Source organism: Manis pentadactyla, chromosome 10 (assembly GCF_030020395.1).
Source record: "Manis pentadactyla isolate mManPen7 chromosome 10, mManPen7.hap1, whole genome shotgun sequence".
Taxonomy (NCBI): Eukaryota; Metazoa; Chordata; class Mammalia; order Pholidota; family Manidae; genus Manis; species Manis pentadactyla.
The window spans coordinates 84,169,398-84,189,493 of NC_080028.1; the positions used below are offsets into that span (position 1 = coordinate 84,169,398).

The following is a 20,096-nucleotide window of genomic DNA, read 5'->3' on the forward strand; positions in this document are numbered from 1 at the left end:
GTGAAAGGGGTAAGATACAAGCCCCGGCCCGGCGGGACCCGAGCGCCCCTCCCCCCAGCTCCCGGCGGGAGAACAATAGGCAGAGCGGGAGGGAGACGGAGCCCAGGACTGCCGAACACCCAGCCCCAGCCATCCGGGCCAGAGCGCAGACACAGTACATGCCCAGGGGGCCCTGGATACTGGGGGAACAGGGAGTAAGACCTCTGAGCGGGTGCTGAAGCTGATGCCCCTGTGACAAAGAAAAGCGGGGGCTTTTTGAAAGTCTTAAAGGGACAGGGACTTAACAGCTTGACGGAAACAACCCAGGTCACAGTACAGCAGCTGGAAATTACAGGGAAAACCGGGTGCACTAACCCCCTGGGCAACAGCTCTGAGACCCCTCACGGAGGCAAACAGTCAAGCAGCCCCCCCATCCATTACCCCACCGGGCGCTGCGAAAGCAGAGAAGCAGCCTGAGACAAATTCCGCCCACAGAAAGGGAAATTTCTCCCTTCCGGCCGGGCAAGACACAAAGACCCACTCTACACGCAATTACCCAACACAAGCCACTAGGGGTCGCAGTTGTCCCAGTAAAGAAAGGCCAGTAGCAAGTGAAAATTTTGGCCCTCCCAGCTGACAGTCAATAGCACCTGTCAACATGAAAAGGCAAAAAAATATGAACCAGACAAGACTAACCCAGACAGCTTCGGCATCTGCTACATCTTCCCCTGAGAAGGAATCTGGGGAGATAGATTTAGCCAGTCTACCTGAAAAAGAATTCAAAACAAAAGTCATAACCATGCTGATGGACTTGCAGAGAAATATGCAAGAACTAAGGAAGGAGAATTCAGAAATAAAACAAGCTCTGGAGGGACTTCAAAACAGAATGGATGAGATGCAAGAGACCATTAATGGACTAGAAAACAGAGAACAGGAACGCAGAGAAGCTGATGCAGAGAGAGATAAAAGGATCTCCAGGAATGAAAGAATTTTAAGAGAGCTGAGTGATCAATCTAAAAGGAATAATATAAGAATCATAGGCATTCCAGAAGAAGTAGAGAGAGAAAAGGGGATAGAAAATGTCTTTGAAGAAATAATTGCTGAAAATTTCCCCAAACTAGGGGAAGAAATGGCCTCTCAGACCACAGAGGTACACAGAACTCCCATGACAAGGGATCCAAGGAGGGCAACACCAAGACACATAATATTAAAATGGCAAAGATCAAAGACAAGGACAAAGTATTACAAGCAGCCAGAGAGAAAAAAAAGGTTACCTACAAAGGAAAACCCATCAGGCTATCATCAGACTTCTCAACAGAAACCCTACAGGCCAGAAGAGAATGGCATGATATACTTAATGCAATGAAACAGAAGGGCCTCGAACCAAGACTACTGTATCCAGCACGAATATCATTTAAATATGAAGGAGGGATTAAACAATTCCCAGACAAGCAAAAGTTGAGGGAATTTGCCTCCCACAAACCACCTCTACAGGGCATCCTACAGGGACTGCTCTAGATGGGAGCACTCCTAAAAAGAGCACACAACAAAACACCCAACATATGAAGAAGGGAGGAGGAGGAATAAGAAGGGAGAGAAATAAAGAATCATCAGATTGTGTTTATAATAGCTCAACAAGCGAGTTAAGTTAGACAGTAAGACAGTAAAGAAGCTAACCCTAAACCTTTGGTAACCACAAACTTAAAGCCTGCAATGGCAATAAATTCATACCTTTCAATAATCACCCTAAATGTAAATGGACTAAATGCACCAATCAAAAGACACAGAGTAATAGAATGGATAAAAAAGCAAGATCCATCCATATGCTGCTTACAAGAGACTCACCTCAAACCCAAAGACGCGCACAGACTTAAAGTCAAGGGATGGAAAAAGATATTTCAAGCAAACAACAGAGAGAAGAAAGCAGGTGTTGCAATTCTGGTATCAGACAAAACAGACTTCAAAATAAAGAAAGTAACAAAAGACAAAGAAGGACATTACATAATGACAAAGGGCTCAGTCCATCAAGAGGATATAACCACTATAAACATATATGCACCCAATAGAGGAGCACCAACATACCTGAAACAAATATTAACAGAACTAAAGGAGGAAATAGAATGCAATGCATTCATTCTAGGAGACTTCAACACACCACTCACTCCAAAGGACAGATCCACCAGACAGAAAATAAGTAAGGACACAGAGGCACTGAACAACACACTAGAACAGATGGACCTAATAGACATCTACAGAACTCTACATCCAAAAGCAACAGGATACACGTTCTTCTCAAGTGCACATGGAACATTCTCCAGAATAGACCACATACTAGGACACAAAAAGAGAATAAAACTGGTCACTGTCTAACCCCATACAAAAAAGTAAATTCGAAATGGATCAAAGACCTGAATGTAAGTCATGATACCATAAAACTCTTAGAAAAAAACATAAGGCAAAAATCTCTTGGACATAAACTTGAGTGACTTCTTCATGAACATAACTCCCCAGGCAAGGAAAACAAAATAAAAAATGAACAAGTGGGACTACATCAAGCTGAAAAGCTTCTGTACAGCAAAGGACACCATCAATAGAACAAAAAGGTACCCTACAGTATGGGAGAAAATATTTGTAAATGACAGATCCGATAAAGGCTTTACATCCAAAATATATAAAGAGCTCACGCACCTCGACAAACAAAAAGCAAATAATCCAATTAAAAAATGGGCAGAGGAGCTGAACAGACACTTCTCCAAAGAAGAAATTCAGAGGGTCAACAGACGCATGAAAAGATGCTCCACATCGCTAGTCATCAGAGAAATGCAAATTAAAACCACAATGAGATATCACCTCACACCAGTAAGGATTGCCACCATCCAAAAGACAAACAACAACAAATGTTGGTGAGGTTGTGGAGAAAGGGGAACCCTCCTACACTGCTGGTGGGAATGTAAATTAGTTCAACCATTGTGGAAAGCAGTATGGAGGTTCCTCAAAAAGCTCAAAATAGACATACCATTTGACCCAGGAATTCCACTTCTAGGAATTTACCCTGAGAATGTAGGAACCCAGTCTCAAAAAGACATATGCACCCCTATGTTTATCACAGCACTATTTACAATAGCCAAGAAATGGAACCAACCTAAGTGTCCATCAGTAGATGAATGGATAATGAAGACACGGTACATATACACAACGGAATATTATTCAACCATAAGGAGAAAACAAATCCTACCATTTACAACAACCTGGATGGGGCTAGAGGGTATTATGCTCAGTGAAATAAGCCAGGCAGAGAAAGACAAGTACCAAATGATTTCACTCATATGTGGAGTGTAAGAACAAAGAAAAAAACTGAAGGAGCAAAACAGCAGCAGACTCACAGAACCCAAGAATGGACTAACAGTTACCAAAGGGAAAGGGACTGGGGAGGATGGGTGGGAAGGGTGGGATAAGAGGGGGAGGAGAAGAAAGGGGGCCTTACAACTACTATGTATAATGTGGGTGGGGGGCACAGGGAGGGCTGTGCAACACAGGGAAGACAAGTAGTGATTTTGCATCATCTTACTACGCAGATGGACAGTGACTGTAATGGGGCATGTGGGGGGTACTTGGTGAAGGGGGGAGCCTAGTAAACAATGTTCCTCGTGTAACTGTAGATTAATGATACCAAAGAAAATCCATGAGATGAAATATTTAGTAACACTCATGAATAAGCATGAGAAACAGTTTTATTGGAAATAGTCTAACATTTTCTGAACAAGAAGTCAAAAAATAGATAAGGACATAGAAGATACAAACATACAAATTTTTACAAATAGTAGGAAATAGGAAAATGAATAGTATACCTTCTTGTCAAGTGTAATGGACATTGACAAAATTCAATAAATAAAGCTACATAGAATATTTTGGTAAATTTGGAAAAGTGGAAATCTTAGAACTTGGTCTCATCAAAATGCAATACAACTAACGATATAAAATGTACTACTTGGAAATTAAAAAACATAAATAGCATCTCAAATTACCTTGGGACAAGAAGTAAATTAAGAATAAAAAGACTATTTAGAAAATAATTTTTAAAAAGTATACATTCAAAGCTATCTGCAGATGTAAAATTAACAGCAGTAAATGCTTTAATGTCAAAAAGAGAAAAAAAATGAATGAATGAAGCATGCAAGTTAAGATTTTTGGAAAAGAGCATAAACCCCTCCCCCCATGGATGAAAGGAAATATTTGAAATAGAAAACAGGAAAAGAAACATCAGAAGCCTAAGAGTAGGCGAGATGTGCTTTCCAGCTTGTGGGCAAAGAAGTGTGTAGCTCTTCTCCACGGGAACTTCGTCCTCTGACACATGTCCTCAGCCCTGCCCCCTCTCACTGCTCATGCCCTGCCTGGTATGCTCATTTGTTCCCAAGCCCTCAGCTACCTGGAGCTCCTTGGTCTATGTCAGCACCATGTCTTGTACACACTGTGCCTCTGTGGTGACACCTATGTGTGTTCTATGATAAATGCTTTTCACTTGTGACTCCCTTTCTATTAGACTTGAGGTCTTTAGGATGCGAACAATGTCCTGACATCATACCCTCAGTGCCTGGGATGTGGTGGCATCATTACTTAATGATGTTTTCTGAAGGAAAGAATGAGTGGATGGGCTCAAGCACTGATTTCTGAGTTGCATTTCTTTCCAAGTTGCTTTTGTCCTCACTTCCCAGGCACAGGCCCCAAGCCAATGTCATGAGGCTTAGAATGAATCATTCCAAGAGCAAGAGGACTGATCGTGGAGTGTCCGCCTAATGGGATATTTATGTGACCAATAATGGTCGTGTTGACAATGTTAATAATATATGAGGGAGTGGGGCTTTGAAATTCTTTTAATTTCTTCTTTACCCCCGAATAATCAAGTATTCCTTTTGTGAAATAGAAAATAGCCCCCTCTACCCCAAAGCTCAGTTTAAATGCCACCTTCTCTGGAGACCTTCCCTGATTTCTCCAACTAGAAATAATCTTGCCTTTTAAAATTATGCCTTAGTTATTTGTGTCTCCAAATGGGCTGTGGATACCCTCTAGGTAGGACTGCACGCCTGCTGTGCAGTGCTACCCATGTAGAGGACGCACTAGGATGTTCAACCAGACTCAACCCATCTTCCCTTGGCATGTGTGGGGGTAAGGAGGGGACAACGTACAGGTGTGAATGGGCAGTTGCCTGGTTGACAGAGAGCACAGTGAACACAGAGCATGCTGGGACCGAGGCTCATGGTGCCCAAACAGACTCCTGAAAACCTCAGGGACCAGCCCATGCACACTCACACCCACACTGCACCTGGCTGGGAAAAGTTTCCAGAGCAATTTGTGTGGCTCCCAACAAAATGAGGAGGGGAGATAGGGGTTTACTGTCATTACCTCAGGCTTTTTAATCATCATTTTTGTGCCCTGATGAACAAGGAGAGGGCATTCCTAAGCAAAGGGATCCATCTGAGCAATCTCCAGTGGCAAGAGACATGCAGATACACTTCAGAAAGGACCTTAGCATTAGCCACTGCCACGACTTTTTAATCATCATTTTTGTGCCCTGATGAACAAGGAGAGGGCATTCCTAGGCAAAGGGATCCATCTGAGCAATCTCCAGTGGCAAGAGACATGCAGATACACTTCAGAAAGGACCTTAGCATTAGCCACTGCCACGACCCTCCAAACCTTCTTTACTTGGCTGTCAGAACAATCTTTCTAGAACTCCACTCATACCCTGTTACTCACCTACTTAGAATCTGTCAGTGGGTCCCATAGTCTTCAGGATTTGGCCTGACATTCCAGACTTCATGTGATCTAGCCCCAACAGACCTCTTCATTGCAACCTCCTGCCACACACCTCTACACCCCAAACAGTGATTCTCAGTGTAGCCTCTCAGTCCTCACTAAATGTTCTCCTCCAACATCATTTCATCCGGGGCCATGGATTGAAAAATCATCCATATGTGGAAATCCTACGTTTTCTTCTGGTCTGGACTTCTCTCACCAGCTCCAGAACAATATGTCCAATTGTCTACTGGACAACTTCACTTGGATGCCAAAGACATCTCAAACTCAACTGTCTAAAACACCCATCCCACCCGACCCCCTTACGCTGCATGTTTTCCCCACGTTAGTAACCATCTCCATCATCCACCCAGCTGCTCTGGACATTCTGGACTCCTCCCTCTGTGATGGCTCACATATTCCAGCCACCACTAAGTCTTGCAAATTCTACGACCAAACATTCTTGAACATTCATCCATTCCATTCGTCATATTTGTCACTCCCTAGTCTAAACCACACCTTCCACCTGGACTACACAGGAGCCTATCAGGTCTCCCTGCTTCCTCACCCCTGCCCCTATGATGCATCTCACTGCAGTCAGAGTGGTCTTATATGCAAATTCAATCATGCCACTCCACTGAAGCTGGGATAAAATCCAGACTTCTAGCTTTAAGGGGCTCACACTGGCCAGATCTGGGACAATTTGAGTACCAAAATAATTAAGGTTAGTAACTATAAATATATAAGTGAATGGGCAGAGGAATGTCAAGTGACAGGAAAGCTAGAGTTTAAGTTATCATTTTGTGACCATGGTGATAGAGACTGATTTGATTCAGGCAAGCACCAGCCACAGATGTTATATCTCATCTATTTCATAATCTATGGAGCATGATATCTACATGGTTGAACATATCTCCCTGATTGCTTATCAGCAACAGCGGAAAAATAGTGACTATAGATTGACGAAATCAGACAAAATTAAAGTCCCTAAGAAGAAGCAGAGACATTATGCACCTCTTGTCACACTGAGAAGGACACAATAACATTTATGCGGTCTTCCAACCAGGAGTGCATGACCCATATCTAACAATGAAGAAGCAGGAGAGAAACCCAAAATGAGGGACATTCGATTAAAGAGGAAGATTGCATCTCTCATAATGTCAATGTCATAAAAGACAAAGGTTAACATTCCAGATTAAAGAAGATTAAACAGAAGTGACAATTTAATGCAATTCATCATTTCTAGACTAGATCCTGGACTAGAGGGAGAAATGCTGTATAAAGGATATTTAGACAAATGACAAAATGGGTGGTAAATCAGATACCACATATTATCAATGCTAAATTTAGTGAAGTGGATAACTGTACTGTACTGTGGTAGTATACACACATTGTAAGCATTTAGGGGTAAAGAAACATGATGTATGCAACTTATTCTCAAATAGTTCAGAATAAAAATCACATGTATATACTATAGAGAAAAAAGTAGTTTTAACAGGTAAATCTGGGGTAAAGGTCATACAGATGTTCTTTGTATTATTCACTTTTCTGTAATTTTGAAATTATTTCCAAATAAAAATTTAAACCAAAAAATTCAGGCTCTTTATTATGGCTCAGAAGGCACCTGCCACCATCCCCAGTGAGCCTCTCCAGTCTGATCTTGACCACATGCCCCAGCACACTCGGCTTTGTTGACATAGGTTGCCTTTCCGTTTTCCCAATATACCAAGTTCTTTCCCACTCTGGGCCTTTGTCCATTGCACCTACTGTTGCCTCCATATGGAATTCTCTTCCCCCAACTCAGTTCTCAGGGATACAGTAATTGTCATTTTCTCAAAATGACCTTTCACACCCCACCCCCAAATTAATACAGATCTATTACATTCTTTCATCTTTCCTTGAACTTTTCCTTCATGATACTTATCACAGTTTGTAAGTTTGTATTTTGGGATTGCTTAATGTCCGTTTCTCTAGTACCCTGAAGATCCTGAAGACTCCCTGAAGCCAGGAATCCCATCTGTTTCACTCACGAATGTATCTCCATCCTAGCTACTAGACCTGGCACACTGCTAGACACTTAGCAGACAGCTGATGAAATGATGAATTCCACCCTCCAAGTTCACCCCCAAACTGTTGGCAGCTCTCAGAGAACACACCCTACAGTCCATCTGTAGCCCCAAGAACTGATTCAAGAGGTTTCGTGTATGAAGGCTTCTTGGATTTCCCACTGATACAGCAGCATTTGAAACTAAGAGGCCATGATAAGGAGGATGGGAAACTCAGGAGATTTGTTAAGGGAGAGAAGATGAATTCGGTCGGGAGCCTGGAACCTCATCCCCAGCTCAGGGGGATGTCAAGGAGGCAGTTGGCTGGTTCAGGCTGGGACTGAGAGGGGCAGTCTAAGATTAGAATGAGAGAGGACCAGTAGCTGAAGTTGTGGGCATAAAAAAGATCCCTCATAGTCTTGTGCAAAAGAAAGAGAAGAGAGTCCAAGGATGGGGCCCAGAGAACCCAGGCTTAAAGGCTAAGCAGAGAAAAACATCCCTGGAAGGAAAAAAACAGTGTCCAGAAAAGCAGAGTAATATGCAGAGAGAGTTGTCACGGAAGGCAACAGAGGAGGCTGCTTTGGTGCTAAACCCCATAATTTGTGTTTCCTTCTTCCTTGTTCAAGCTCAGCACCTGGCACCTGGTGAGTTGAGGCAGCCTGGCAAGGGCTGAGGTCTGGGACTCTTGTCCATATATCCAGAACATACAGGCTATGTGGCTTGGGCAACAGACTTGACTTTACCAGACTCTTAGCCCTCTTCTGCAAAATGGGAGTAGTGGTAGTCTTTCTCTGATGGGTCTGCTGTCAGGATTACAGGAGATCACCTTAGGAAAGCCCTCTGATCCATGTTTAGTCTACAATATGAGCAGGAATGAGTATCATAGGTGCACACACAGCAGGAGCAGGAAGCGCTGGTTCTGGCTAATGGGACTGTGTTAGCCAGAGACCAGGCTTCAACAACCTCCCCACTCCTTCTGTGAAAGTCCTTGTCCCCTGATTCAATCCCTATTAAACTTCCAGGGGGCAGGCTCCACTTAACACTGTCCTTTCTCCAAATCCTTCTGAAAATCGACTTTTCCCCTGTCCTCCAAATGTCCCCCAGATTTGGTGATGCCAGAGTTTGTGTACTTGATTGCAACTAAACCCTGTTTTTCCAGGTCACCATGGTGCCACGTCCTCCTCAACGCAGCTACCTTCTATGGACATCATAAGTATTCTCAGGCCTCTTACTTGGAGGTGACACTAATGTCTTCCAGTAGCTTCTGACATCTCCAGTGGAAAGAGAAGCATGTGGGTACCACTTCACAGCTTAGAAAGCACTTCCATCACACAACTTCCCTTTCTTCCTCACAACCGCCCTGTGAGGTAGGTACAGCAGATGATAACTACACAGATCAACATTTATCAAGCATTTACAACATATAAAGTATTACAATTCTCTTGTGAGAATTAATGCTTAGCAATAAGCATAGAGGCATTCCTGGTTTGAAAGAATCCAATGACATCAAGTAACAAGCAAGAGAAGGAAATGCTGGCACATAGAGTCCAAGGTTAAGGTAGACAGTTATGGAACTTGGGACAGGAGCACATTAGAAAGAAGTGGTGACAATATGATCAGTCTTTTTTGTAGCTGTTGCCATATTAAAAGTGTATCTGTGGCCCTGTCGGCTGTTAACAGTGAGTCATTTTCATAATATTAATCAGTTTACATGCATCGTATGCCTTACACAAATTCTAGGAATGATGTCCTTAGAAATATCAAGTTTTGCAAACAAAATATCTGCTGGAATTTGGAAACCTTAGCCCAGAAGAACTGGATGAGCTTCCCAAGCCACCATGTGGGCTGGTACACTGTGGAGAGGCCATTTTCCTTGGCCTCCAGGAAGGCTCCACACTGGAGCTGGTCCTGGAGCAGAGCTTCCTTGGTCAACAACTGGCTAAAAGCAGAGGTCTGAGAAGGGGTCACTTCAAGGATCTGTGGGCTGAGCCTGAAGAACTGGCCTTAGCATGAAATTTCTATGACAGTCTCAAGTTTTACCTCAACTACTGGTGCAAAAACTTTCATTTCAGGGACTGTCTGCTTACATTAGCATACAAAGTGTTTTATGTAATTACCACAAGAAAAAATGGATGCTCCTTCCCAACTTGCAGGTGAAGCATGCAGCAGGGCAGGCTGTGGAGTTAGGCAAGGGAACCTGGGTCTGAATGCTGTTCTGCCACATACTGGCTGTGTAGCTTTGGGCAGCTTCCTAAACCTCTCTGAGACTTAGTTTCTCCTGTAAATGCTGATATTGAGAACACCAAGGTCACAGGGATGTTATAAGATTAAATGAAATAATTCCTATAAAACACAAGGCCTGGCACAGAGTAAGCCCTCAATAAATGGAGACATTATAAGTTCATAGTGTGACAGACCCAGCAGTAGAGTTGGGAAGCAAGAGCTTGGTGAAAGCCCTTGGACCTCTAAAGCAGCTCATTCGCCCTGGGACTTCTCCAGGTGGAGATTTTTCAAGTGTGCTGGGGCTGGCTCAGGGCTGCACCAGAAGCCTTGGGCCTTCCCCACGAGCCCAGGCTGCCTTCCCCATCTCCACGTAGTTCGCACAGTGCAAGGCCCTGAGGCAGGCACCTGGGCAGAAAAGGCCTCTGGCCCATTGGGTTCCCAGGGAACTGGCAAGGTTGGTATCTGTTGGAAGCTCTTGCTGCAAGTCCTCTGGTGCTTGAGGTAACCCCGCCAGTGCCTGACATCTGTGGGCCTGCTGGGATGGAAGAGGCTGCGGGTGGGAGTGGAGGTGTGGGTGTAGGAGTGGGTGTGGGGTGTGGGTGGCTGTGGGTAGGAGAAGGTAGGGGAAGGAAGGGTAGGGCTAGAGTGGTGAGGGGGTAGGAAGGATTGGGGTGTGGGTGGGGCTGGGGGTGGAAGTGGGAGGGGGTGGAGTGGGTAGGGGAGGGTGGGGGTAGGAAAGGTGGGGGCGGGGGCTGAGGGCCTTGCGGGGCCCAGGTGCCACACCGCCCACCGGCACGGCCCGGCATTGCGAGAGGTGGGAAGCCAGCGGGCTCCGGGGCGTTGCTCTGGTGCTGCTCCCTCCCAGGGTCCGGGCGCCTGCGCCCTGCGCACACCGGGCGGTAGCGGAGTGGGAGCGCGGGCGCAGGCGAGGTGGGCCCTGGGACCCTGGCGCCCAGCCCACACTCCAGCGCAGCCGGGGCGTCCGGTTGCCAAGTGGCTCAGGCGCTGGGTGTGGTCCGAGTGGGCCCGAAGCCGTGTCGGTACTCGGGGTGCTGGTGGGCCGGTGGGCCTGCTCATCGTGCAAGTGTTGCTGGGTGCCGTGACCTTAGGTTCCGGGCGGGCTCGGGCCGCTCGCCCCCGACGTTCCTGTGGCGGCTGTCTAGCCGGGAAGTTCTTTCCACCCTCGGGGCACGGGTGGGTGGCTGGATCTTGGGGAGGCCAAGAGAGGCCTAAGGGCCTCCCCTTGCCTGGGGAGCAGGCTCACCTGCCCTTTCCCTGGGGGATCATCCTGGGCGCCCTCGGGGCCTTGCTTCCTCCCCCGGGCGCTCTGGTGTCCGGAGGCACCGCGGGACTGGGCCGGGCATTTGTCCGGAGGCCCCTTCTGGGAAGGAGCCTCCTGGGAGGCTCTGTCTTCAGGCCTTTCTCATGGAGGGCTCTCCTGGTCATTCTCACTCCTGAATCCTGCAGGTGGAAAAGAAGAATCTGGGTAGTGTTTTCTCTTCTCTTTAACCTACCTAGGCCTAGGAAGGCACTGTCTTGGGAGTCCAAATTGGTGGAAAATCTTTGCAAATGACAAAGTTCTATTGAGGGCAGGCAGTGGTTGAGGCGGGGCCTTGTGGGAACTCAGTCTCTGAAATGTGACACAGCTGGTCCCCGCGGCACTTGCAACCTGCGGTGATTTTAGGTCAGTTACCTAACTTCTTGCAGTCTCAGTTTGTTCCGCTATACGGTGGGGATAGCGGTAAGGGCAGCCTCAAAAGATTGTCAGTGTGATCAGGAATCCACAGACAGGACAGGGCACAGCAGCGATATGTTAAATTGTAAAGGTCAATATGAACCTATACCTTGAAAATTTCCAACTCTGTCACTACCAAGTGAGGTCCAGTCCCACCCGGCTAACTCTCATGTATATCACTAATGCCCAGATGTTGGTATCTTATATTACTTACCATTAAAATAACAAGGAGCTGTCCGAGAATAGCTGTTTCCATTTCTTGAGACAAGAAAAACTCAGGATGGGTCTACAAGCATCCTGTTGATGCCGGAAAGCAAGGATATTTTCAAGGATGTCAGGTAGTGTCACAAAGACAAAGATGTTAATTAAATGCAACATCACTGTTCAGGCTGTAACAATTTGAGCACCCTAAAATATATAATCATTATGCTTAAGTGAAATGTCTGGGAATGGTTGTGACTCCATAAGATACTCAAAAGAAGAAAGTTCATATATGAAGTCTTCAAAAAGGTAGTTCAAAAAGGTATCTGAGAAAGGTGATAAGAATTGATATGCATAATCTGGATGATTTTTATAAGTAGGAGAGTGTTAATATATGAATATTTTGTCTCTTCTATTCTTCCTTTATTTATAAGGCATAAATATGAACTCTTTTCTATCTGTGCAAGGAGGAAAGAACATATCCAAGGAACTGTAAGTGCAGTGATGCTGCAAAAATCAAGGTTCCATGACCTTGAAGACATTATGCTAAGTAAAATAAGCCAGTCATAAAAGGACAAATATTGTATGATTCCACTAATATGAGGTCCCTAGAGGGGTCAGATTCATAGAGATAGAAAACTGAATGGTGGTGACCAGGGGCTAAGGAAAGGGGAATGGGAGTTAGTATTTAATATACACAGAGTTTCAGTTTTGCAAGATGAATTCTGGAGGTGGATGGGGCTGGTCATACAATAATGTGAGTGTACTTAATACCACTGAATTGTATGCTTAAAAATGGTTAACGTGGTATTGTTTATATTATGTGTATTTTACTATCACCACTGCCATCAAACACCCCCAAGATTCTAAGTGCAACCAGGCCTGAGATCCTTTGTCAGGGTCAGGGCAGAAAAGGGTATGTATGAAACTTTAGTGACCTTACCAATCATAAATTAATAATGGAATAGCTAGGTTTTAATATATCAGGTCAATATATTATAATGAAAGAATAATAAATAGTTCAGGTATTAATGGCCCTATAAAAATTGAATGTATCATCTCTAAGACACTACGGTTCAAAAATTTATACCTGTATAAAAACCAGTACATATAGATCTTAATTGGATTCTGATTCAAATGAACTGAAAAAAATTTTTTTAGTTGGCATTTATGGGACATTATTCAAATTGAAAATTCAAATATACTGGATAGTCACTATTAAGGAATGATTATAAAATTTTTTTTAATTGTGATAATGGCATGTGGTTTAAAGTCCTTATCTTTTAGAGAATCATACTGAAATAATTCAGATGAAATTCTATAATGTCTGGGATTTGTTTCAAAATAATAAGGGAGGAGAGTCAGTGCCCATGAGTTGAAACTGTTAAAGCTGAGCAGTGGGTTCATGGAAATTCTATATACTATTGTATTTACTTTTGTATTTGTTTGAAATTCTCCATAATTAAGTTTTTAGGTTTTTTTAATAAAAATGCGTATGGAAAAAAGAGACTTAAAAGCCCCATAAGGTAACAAGAAAAACTACCATAAGCTGGCGCTAGGGCAAATGATCAGTAGCTCAGCTTTGAATCCTCACACTTGTGCAACCTGATCTCATGTCTCTGGCCAGAACCTGCAACCTCAGCTTATTCTGAGACAGTTTTCTTTTTCTTTCAGGCCTAGTAGAATTACAAAGACTCTAGGTAGGTATAAAAATAATAACTGGTAAAATCATAAAACTCTTAGAAGAAAACATAGGCAAAAATCTCTTGAATATAAACATGAGCAACTTTTCCTGAACGCATCTCCTCAGGCAAGGGAAACAATATAAAAAATGCAAATGGGACTACATCATGCTAAAAAGCTTCTGTACAGCAAAGGACACTATCAGCAGAACAAAAAAGGCATCCTAAAGTATGGGAGAATATATTTGTAAATGACATATCTGACAAGGGATTAACATCCAAAATGTATAAAGAACTCATATGCCTCAACACCCAGAGAGCAAATAACCCTATTAAAAAATGGGTGGAGGAGATGAACAGACAATTCTCCAAAAAAGAAATTTAGAAGGCCAACAGACACATGAAAAGATGCTCCACATCGCTAATTATCAGAGAAATGCAAATTAAAACCACAATGAGATATCACCTCACACTAGTTAGGATGGCCAACATAGAAAAGAATAGGAACAACAAATACTGGTGAGGATGCAGAGAAAGGGGAACCCTCCTACACTGCTGGTGGGAATGTAAACTAGTTCAACCATTGTGGAAAGCAGTATGGAGGTTCCTCAAAAAACTCAAAATAAAAATACCATTTGACCTAAGAATTCCACTCCTAGGAATTTACCCTAAGAATGCAGGAGCCCAGTCTCAAAAAGACATATGCACCCCTATGTTTATGGCAGGACTATTTACAATAGCCAAGAAATGGAACCAACCTAAGTGTCCATCAGTAGATGAATGGATAAAGAAAACGTGGTGACTATATCTAGCTGAAAAGCTTCTGTACAGCAAAGGACACCATCAATAGAACAAAAAGGCATCCTACAGTATGGGAGAATATATTCATAAATGACAGATCCGATAAAGGGTTGACATCCAAAATATATAAAGAGCTTATGCACCTCAACAAACAAAAAGCGAACAATCCAATTAAAAAATGGGCAGAGGAGCTGAATAGACAGTTCTCCAAAAAGAAATTCAGATGCCCAACAGACACATGAAAAGATGCTCCACATCGCTAGTCATCAGAGAAATGCAAATTAAAACCAAAATGAGATATCACCTCACACCAGTAAGGATTGCCACCATCTAAACGACAAACAACAACAAATGTTGGTGAGGTTGTGGAGAAAGGGGAACCCTCCTACATTGCTGGTGGGAATGTAAACTAGTCCAACCATTGTGGAAAGCAGTATGGAGGTCCCTCAAAAAGCTCAAAATAGAAATACCATTTAACCCAGGAATTCCACTTCTAGGAATTTACCCTAAGAATGCAGCAGCCCAATTTGAAAAAGACAGATGCACCCCTATGTTTATTGCAGCACTATTTACAATAGCCAAGAAATGGAAGCAACCAAAGTGTCCATCAGTAGATGAATGGATAAAGAAGATGTGGTACATACACACAATGGAATATTATTCAGCCATAAGAAGAAAACAAATTCTACCATTTGCAACAACATGGATGGGGCTAGAGGGTATTATGCTCAGCGAAATAAGCCTGGTGGAGAAAGACAAGTATCAAATGATTTCACTCATCTGTGGAGTATAAGAACAAAGCAAAAACTGAAGGAACAAAACAGCAGCAGACTCACAGAACCCAAGAATGGACTAACAGTTACCAAAGGGAAAGGGACTGGGGGTGGTGGGTGTGAAGGGAGGGAGAAGGGGATTGAGGAGCATTACGATTAGCACACATAATGTAGCGGGGGTGCATGGGGAGTATAGCACAGAGAAGACAAGTAGTAATTCTATAGCATCTTACTAAGCTGATGGACAGTGACTGTAATGGAGTATGTGGTGGGGACTTGATAATGGAGGGAATCTAGTAACCACAACGTTGCTCATGCAATTGTATATTAATGATACCACAATAAAAAAAAATAATAATAATAACTGGTAGAATTACTGAAACTCTAGAAATATGTAAAAATTGGAACCTCAGGAAGATGTCAGAAAAGGAATAAGAAAAAGTTAAATCTATGTAACTTTTAGAACCAGTTTTGATGTCAGGGTTTTAGTAAACTCTACAATTACTATATTTGTAGATGCTTAAAGCTTATGAGTAGTCAAAAGAATCAGCCAATTGAATTTGTATTTGCAGTTAAGTTATTTAAGATAATTTAATTCGTCAAATCTGTACTCAAAGGTTATATTCCCTATGGGAAAAAAAAGACTTTAAGTTTTTTCCTTTTTTTGTTAAATATAATCTAAGAAGGTGAACATTAAACAGAAAACAGAAGAGAGTGGATGTTTTTCTCCAGCCTAAACATCTCTCAAATATGAAATAAATAATCTACCAGGGAATTCTTACTTCAATTGAAGGAGAAGATGCAGGGCACAGGGCCTGCCACACTGGATGTTCTGATGTTCACTGAAATTAGTTCAGATGAGCTAATTTATTGAAAAGAGAAGGTGGTGGTAGCAGGAGCAGACATCAGAAAGGCAGAGCAACAGAGCAGAGCTTTAGCAGGCATGCTGTCTGCCTGGCTGATCAGGCATTCAGTCATTCAGCAAATGCTAACTGTGCACTGTTAAGGCACCCGGAGGAGACCCCATGGTGAACAAGACAGGCCCTGCCATTTTTCCTCTTCCAAGTCCCACTGTCTATCTTTCTCTTTTAGCCATAAACAGCTCCCTACCACACTTTTCCCTTCAGGCCATTCTCATAAATACAACTAAAACATTCCAGGCCTGGCTTGTTCCCTGTGCCAGGTTGGGTCACTGACCTCACCACAGAGAAGCTCTGGCTTCTATTCAAGAGGCAGAGAGCAAAGGTCTCAATTAAGGGCATAGGCACTCAGCTAGTCTCCACTTAAGTGGTTGGGAGTGTAGGCTTTGGGTCAGATGGCACTGGTAGTCCTGACTCAATTTCTTTTTGTCCTTGACCTTGGGTGTATACTATATCACAGGCCTCAGTTTTCTTGTCTACCTAATAGGGATAATAATCCCTATTCAAAAGTGTCCCCTGTGAGAATTAAATCAGAATATATGTGTGTGTGTGTGTGTGTGTGTGTGTGTGTGTGTGTGTGTGTGAGTGTGTGTGTGTGTGTGTGAATATATATGTGACAGGGACCATGGGTTTAGACAGAGTAGGGTGAGGGCCTCCAGAAAAAAGCAAAGCAGGATAATTACAGTCAGAACAATATAACAATGTGCAAAGAAGTCTCTATTATAACTCCATGTTAAGCGATACCCAAAGTCAAGAGTCACACTAATTCGCTAGGGTAGAGATACCAAACTAAGAATATAGGCATTCTTCAGTGAGATCAGTTAAACCTCAAAGGCCAGGAGCAACTTGGCCTGGAATGTTTGAGTGTTCCTCAGATAAAGAAAAGTCATAGCCCATGACTTCATTGTATCAATTAGATCATGACATTGTAAAATTTACCTTAGCCTGCTAAAAGGCCCAGCTTATTTTTAACTTTACCTATATGCTGTTTTTCCTTCTCTAATCCTAATCAAGTAATCTGCAACCTGGATAAAAGATTAATTTGGTAAGCAAGCCCAGCTATAAACAGCCCAAAAAGTCAAGAAGTAAGATTCTTAACACACTCTTTAGCAAACAGACAACCCAGCCCACCTTGGGGGAAGGGCAAATGGTTTTAATTGATATGCTCCCAGAGGGAAGCTGCTATCCTGAGAAGGAATCAGAGCAGCAAATTTCTTTTGTTACTCATCAAAAATGATAATTCTAGGACCACTTAACAAATCTATACCCCTAGCCCTTTACTGCATTGCTAAAAATCCTCAACTGCCTATAAATTCCCTAGACAATGCACCACTATGGACTCTCTTGTCTCCTCCTGGTGTGGGCTAGGAGCTCTGTCCTCTCACTTTCTCTCTAAACAAAAGCCTCTCCCTGGCTTGCCTACCTTGAGTGTTTGTGAAGTTGATTCTTTCACTCCATGAACAAGAACCCCAGCATCATATATATGTATTACATATATATATACATCTCATATATATGTCATATAATGTATATATATATATATATACATGATCTATATATATATATATGTATAGAGATAGGTACTGGGTACAATTAGCTGCTGCTGTTTTATCTTAACATTGCTGTTACTTCAGAGTTTGCTCCTTGGAAGATCTTGGATATTTGCTTATGGATATAACCAAACAGATTTAGATCAGACCAATCACGATTCTCGTTTTTCCTCAGTATTAATTCATTAGCCTATGCAGCCCGATTGATGGCCACTTTATGTCATATTTCCCCCAAATCATCAGCAGATCAAAATAAAACAATGAAGAATGGCCCAGAATGAAGGGTTCTTGGGGGGAAAGGTCTCTATAGACAACAGTTAATGTGGGCAAGTGGTTGGAATGGAGAGGGTGTGTCTAATCCCACTGGGATCAGGGCTACTGTTCATACTTGGAGGTGCCATTCACTTCCTGGTAGATTGGTATAGTTATTACAACAAATTTCCAACAGATGGCAGTAAATATTTTAAAGGAAGGAGCATCTTTTTCTAATTCACACAAAGTTGCTAGGAATTTATGAACCAGTTGAGGAGCTGACTGTGGTCTCTCCAGAAGAGAATCATATACCACACTTTGTTTTCTGTACCAGGCTAGGATCTAAGAAACCTGCGGTAGAGAAGAACTGCCTTCTTTCAAGTCAGGGCAAAGATGGGGATTCCTTGTGTGGTAGGCAGAATTCTAAATTCCTGCCCCTGGTTATTCAACCAAACACTAAATCTAGGTACTGCTATGAAGGGGATTGCAGATATAATCAAAGTTCCAAGTCAGTTGATATTAAGGTAACAAAGATTATCACCGAACCAGGCAACCATTTAAAAGCAGAATTTACTCCAGCTGGTAGCAAAAGTCCAAGATCTGAAAGACAACGGGGAGTGGAGTCACTGCTGGCTTGAAGATGAAGGGAGCCAGGTGATGTTAGCCATGGTTGTCACCAAGGGATATACACCAAGGGAAGATCATGTGAAGACACAGGGAGAAGACAACCATCTACAAGCCAAGGAGAGAAACCTCAGAAGAAACCAACCCTGCTGGATTTCTAGCCTCTACAACTATAAGAAAATTAATTTCTGTTGTCTCAGCCACCAGTCTGTGGCACTTTGTTGTATATCCTTAGCAAACTAATACACTGGCTCACTAAGATGAGACTGTTGCCTTACACTATTTGCCTCTGTTTGCAAGAACCTAACATCCTGTTCTGACTGCTAACAGTAGATAAAATCATGAAGTTAAAGGGCTAACAGCCCATCTAAGAGGATTCAGAAACCAAGCTGGGCCCATGGATGAAATGGCTCCAAATGGAGTAAAATTGATGGAGGAGGACTGTTTAAAAAAAGGTTACAATAGCTCAAACTTCCTTATCCCCAGCCTTCCAATCCTATTCCTTCCAAGTCCCTGGCCATCCAGCCAAACCCTTAGCAGCTGAGCATGAATTAGTGTTGGTGCGTCTGACTGACAATTTCTCATGCCAGATACATGGAGCAACCAAATGCACAGCTCAAGGGTCTGTCCACTGTGAAGATTTTTCTTCAGGACTCTCTTTCCAGCTCATCCACAGGGGTATGTAGTGCTGCAGCTAATAGCACAGCAAACAGACTTATCTGTAAGTAGGCTTGAGGTTTTTCTTAGTCAGCTGGGCAGTAGGGACATCATGGTGGAGTCATAGGCACTGACTGAGGGAGAGAAGACAGTGCAACAGAAACCACCTGCTCATGTAAATGGCTCCTGCCTTCTGGACCTTTCCAGGCCTGATCTCTTGTACTCCAATGATGATGGATTGCTGCTGTGCACCCCAACCTTATGGTTGGGTTGGTCAGGTAACATTCATGATGAGAAGCTCAAGTTGCATGGTCACCTGATGTCCCCTGGTTAGGCGCTCATCAGTCCCTACCAAGTCCCAGTAGCAAACCAGAAGCTGTTTCTCAAATCTAGAACAGTTTCTTGTAGAAAAGGGCCTAAATTTATCAAAAATGTTGTTGAGTTTGTACTTAATTCTGCTACCAATGCTTGCTAGAGATTCCATATGGCATCCCTGTTTGCCATGGACACTCTGAGTATCACTCGATATGCTGGAACCCAGCCACCAAGTGGTAGGGCAGCATGTATTGTAGCCCAAACCTGCTGTACAGCCTTCTCTTGCTCTGGCCCCTACTCATACCTAACACCTCACAGGGGACTCTATTGATGAGATATGTTGCTTCCAAAATCCAGATAGGCTACCAGGCATTATGCCTCTTTTGTGGAGAGAAGGTTGTAGAGGTATTTGTTTTCACCTGTATTGTTACACTCTGTATCACGGAATCCCCAGAAACCTCAGTGAAGTCATGGGCCCCTGAATCTTCTGTGGGGTTTATTTTCCACCTTCTAGTTTGCATATGTCTTACAAAGGCAATTAAAGTA

The 20,096-nt window shown here is 43.1% G+C and overlaps 1 protein-coding gene across 2 annotated transcripts in view; it reads right to left on the reverse strand.

Annotated features, from left to right (window-relative positions):
• Positions 1-9,352: 9,352 nt before the first annotated feature.
• The window catches only part of BCL7C (BAF chromatin remodeling complex subunit BCL7C), a 39,685-nt gene continuing 28,941 nt past the window's right edge, over positions 9,353-20,096 (reverse strand). Inside the window, exons 1-2 of one of the 2 annotated variants that reach the window (XM_057487154.1) lie at positions 11,990-13,644; positions 9,353-11,501 (exon numbers count right to left, since the gene is read on the reverse strand). In XM_057487154.1, coding sequence (XP_057343137.1) covers positions 10,293-11,117 — 825 coding nt within the window. In that variant the 5' untranslated portion in view covers positions 11,118-11,501; positions 11,990-13,644 and the 3' untranslated portion in view covers positions 9,353-10,292. Of the gene's footprint in view, positions 11,502-11,989; positions 13,645-20,096 lie in introns of those variants that run through there. The other variant, XM_036927239.2, reaches the window with a different exon arrangement.